At 38.6% G+C, this 3,989-nt stretch overlaps 1 protein-coding gene across 1 annotated transcript; it reads left to right on the forward strand.

The window, feature by feature from the left end:
* Positions 1-1,488: 1,488 nt before the first annotated feature.
* Positions 1,489-3,510, forward strand: LOC114724725 (uncharacterized). Its single transcript, XM_028911195.1, has 3 exons — positions 1,489-1,642; positions 1,718-1,922; positions 3,411-3,510. The coding sequence occupies exons 1-3, from the start codon at positions 1,489-1,491 to the stop codon at positions 3,508-3,510; spliced, it is 459 nt and encodes a 152-aa protein (XP_028767028.1).
* Positions 3,511-3,989: the final 479 nt, after the last annotated feature.

A 3,989-nucleotide genomic window follows, 5' to 3' on the forward strand; every position in this document is an offset into this window, starting at 1 on the left:
TCCCATATCCTACTAATCTCAAAGAAATTTGATCCTTTTTTGGGCATACGGGATTCTATAGGAGATTTATAAAAGATTTTAGCAAAATTGCCTTACCACTTTCAAACCTTTTGAAAAAGGATGCAGAGTTTGAATTTAATGAAAGCTATAAAATTGCCTTTGATACCTTAAAAGCTAAACTGATTTCCCCACCCATCTTGTTGCTCCCAATTGGGACCTACATTTTGAGATTTCTTGTGATGCATCTAACTTTGTTGTCGGAGCCACACTAGGATAGAAAGAGCATAAACTTTCAAGGGTGATCGCTTACGCATCAAAGACCTTAGATGTTGTGTAAGTCAATTACACAACCACCGAGAAAGAGCTTTTTGCTATAATTTTTGCTCTAGATAAATTCAGACCTTGTTTGATTAATTCCAAGGTTGTTGTATTCACTGACCATGCAACAGTGCAGTATCTTTTTAAAAAACCGCACTCAAAACCTCAGTTGCTTCATTGGGCTCTCCTCTTGCAAGAGTTTGATCTTGAGATCAAGAATCGAGCTGGAGTCGAAAGTCATGTGGCCGATCATTTAAACTAGTTGCCAGTAAACACAAGGGGAGTTGCTAAATCTGACCTTATCTTTGATTCTTTTCCTAATGAGATATTATGTTCCATAGCTCTTAGGGAGCCTTGGTATGCTTATACTGTGAACTATCTCATGACCAGACTAACCCTACCTTCTATGTCTATCTATCAAGTGCAAAAGCTCCAAGCTGAGTCTAAGTATTATATGTGGGATGAAACATTCCTCTAGAGGCTGTATGGGGACCAGATTATAAAACGGTGCGTGCCCCAAGAAGAGTAACAACAAATCATCATTGCTTGCCATACATTGTCTTGTGGGGGCATTTTAGTTTAAAAAGAACAGCTAAGAAAATTTTAGAGAGTGGGTTTTACTAGCCTTCCTTATTTAAAGATTGCTATGAATTCTATAAATCTTGTGAGACTTGCCAAAAATTTGGGGGTGTTGAGTTGGAGGCATGAGATGCCTTAAAAGCCCATGTTATTTTATGAAATGTTTGATATTTGGCGTATTGACTTTATAGGTCCTTTTCCTCCTTCTAATTGCTTTAATTATATCCTTCTAGCAGTTGATTACCTTTCAAATGGATATAAGCCATTTCCACCTAGAGAGATGATGCCAAAACCATAATCGAGTTTATCAAGTACAATATTTTTAGTCAGTTTGGGATTCCTAGGGCCTTAGTAAGTGATCAAGGAACCCATTTCTGCAATAGGCTTCTCAATTTCCTATTTATTAACTATGGGGTCACACATAAAACATCTACCGCCTATCACTCTCAAACAAATGGCCAAGCAGAGGTATCTAATCAAGAAATCAAGTGGATCTTGGAGAAGATGGTAAAACCTTCAAGAAAAGATTGGAGTTTAAAGCTTAATGATGCATTCTAGGCATACCAAATAGCATTCAAGAACTCTATAGGGATGTCTCTATACCGCTTTGTCTATAGAAAATCATACCACTTACCAGTGGACTTGGAGCACAAAGCTTATTGGGCTGTTTCGACATGCAACAAGAAAATGGACAAACTTGGCGAGGAAAAGCTATTTCAGCTCCAAGAGATAGAAGAATTGAGACGTAAGGCCTACGACAACTCCTGGATATACAAGGAAAAGTGCAAGGCTATTCATAATGTGGTATTTTAAGGAACAGTTTTCAAGCTTAGGGATAAGGTCCTCAAATTCAAAGCCCGTTTCAAATTTAGAGACAGGAAGCTGAAAGAGAGATGGGATGAACCTTACACTATCACCAAGGTTCTTGGCTATGGAGCTTTTAAGCTCAAGGATGAAAAGGATGGCACTACATATCTAGCCAATGGACACCTTCTCAAGCTTTTCTATGGCAAGCCTGTAGAAATGTAACCTTAAGTCGTTTCTTTCCTCTCCTTATCCTCTATCATTTTGAGATTGCTTGTGATATCATTTGTTACTCAGATTGTTGGATTTGTGAGAGGGAGGAAACTCTCTAATAGTATAGATATTCTTTGCTTTTGTAGTTTGTTTTGTTTGTTGCTCCTTGTTATTGTGTTTCCTTATTTTGTTCTATCTTCCTAAGTTTTGTTGCAAGCTTTGGCCTGCGTGATGCTTTGTGCTATTTTTCTGGTTGATAATTGTTGCACGGTGCTGTTTTGGGGGTAGTTTTGGTTTAATTTAGAGGTTTTTGTTAGCTGAGGCCTGTTTTGCTAAGGGTGTTGGGTTACTGGTTTGGCTTAGGAGCTTATAATTTAGTGTTTGTTGGATAAAAGGGTTATTAGGAGTTCATTTTAAGGTTGCTCTCGATTTAAATTTTCATCGCGACTAATACTTGGTTTGCCGTGACTAACTATGCCTTTCTTGACTTCCCGAATACCTCTAGACAATTTTTAATCAGGACTATATTTCTGTTTGGTCACGATAAAAACACCTTATTTTCAGAAATTCCAGATTCTCGTTTTTACTGTTTCACCCTTATTTATTTAGTGGAATTTCTGCCCTTTGAATACTACCCCAAAACCATCCAAATTCCTTTGAACTTCCAAAAACCCTAAACCCTTTTGGTCTTTTCACCTCCCAAAACCCCCTTTTCTACAGTTCCCTCCTCCCCTAACTGTTTCAGACCCTTTCTCTCTTCTTCAAAGCCAGTTCCCTCCCCGCATCCTTTATCTTCCTTCTAAAGCTCTAGTGATTTGCTCAACCAAGGGCCGTCTCCACTAATCTGACTTCTTGCTCCACTCCTTGTTTAATCCATTGAAGGTATTTCACTCTTTCTCTCCCTCTTCTTTTCATTGTTCAGTTTTCTTTAGTTTTTAGAGGGAGGTCACCAAATCCTTGAGGTTTTAAATGGGGTAATGATTGTAAGATGGTGTCTTCGCTATTGTGGACTGTTTCTGGGCTTTTGTTCATTGATAAATTGAACTGGTTTGCAAGTTTTGTGCTTGGCATTACTAGATTTCTTGGTTACTCTATTTCAACTATGGTTTTTGCAAAAATCTATCATATTTCGTCACGGCGAGGTCTGTTGTTTCGTCATGACCAATTGTCTCTGCAAAAGCTAGAACAAGGACCATTATGCACATTCGCCACAACCAAGGTTCCTATTTAGTCATGATGAATGGGCTGAAACCTCTCTGTTCCAGATTTCGCTGACTAGTTTTAAACTTCACTTGTAATTGATTTCTCTTAATTCTTTTAAACCTTTCTTCAAACTAGTTCAGCTTACTCAGTTTTAGTTGGGTAGAGGAGTGCAGTGTCTTAGGATTTGTCTAGCTTAGTTTTTTTTTTCCTTCTTAGGAGTTTAGGAAGTTTGTTTTGGTGTGTTTTTGTTCATGTGTGCTTGTGTTCTGTGTGTGTTGTGTTTGCTCTTTCAGATGCCTCCTCACACTGCCCAAGCTGAAGCAAAAGAGCAGGCCTGAAACATCATCTATTGCAGAAGCCTACTATGAGAAAGAGAATTTCCAGATACTATAGAATGTGAATTCTACCAACGGGCTATCCGAAGAGGGTTGGGGGAAATGATGAAGCAAAGAAAGAATGGTAATGAGTACTTGGTTAGGGAGTTCTACACTACAATAAGATTTGAAGACACATTGATAATTAAGATGCGCTGAATAGGTGTGAAGTTCACAAAAGAAAATATGCGTCAGCATTATAACTTGCCAGTGGTGAAGAAGTGTAAATTCTAGCACTACAGAAAGAATCTAAAAGATGTTTACTGGGACAACGTCCTTAGTACTCTGTGTGTAGAGGGTGGAACTTGGGTTGAAAGGGGCAAAGATCATGTGTACCTCGAAAAGAAGGTTATGAATGATGAGGCCTGCATCTGGCAAAATTTTATGTGCCATAATGTTATGCCTAGTGCCCACATCTCTGACACCACTAAGGAAGGTGCCCTGCTAATGTACCTATTGATGAAGAGGGAAGTAGTTGACATCCCTCTGATCGTTTTA

This window comes from Neltuma alba, unplaced genomic scaffold, assembly GCF_004799145.2.
Source record: "Neltuma alba isolate B1F8T4 unplaced genomic scaffold, ASM479914v2 tig00000353_pilon, whole genome shotgun sequence".
In the NCBI taxonomy this organism is placed as follows: domain Eukaryota; kingdom Viridiplantae; phylum Streptophyta; class Magnoliopsida; order Fabales; family Fabaceae; genus Neltuma; species Neltuma alba.

Coding starts and splice junctions, on each gene's coding strand:
- LOC114724725 (XM_028911195.1), top strand. CDS start 1,489: ATGTCTCTATACCGCTTTGTCTATAGAAAATCATACCACTTACCAGTG. Junction 1,643..1,717: donor AGAGATAGAAGAATTGAGAC/GTAAGGCCTACG, acceptor TTTAAGGAACAG/TTTTCAAGCTTAGGGATAAG. Junction 1,923..3,410: donor TATGGCAAGCCTGTAGAAAT/GTAACCTTAAGT, acceptor TTGCTCTTTCAG/ATGCCTCCTCACACTGCCCA.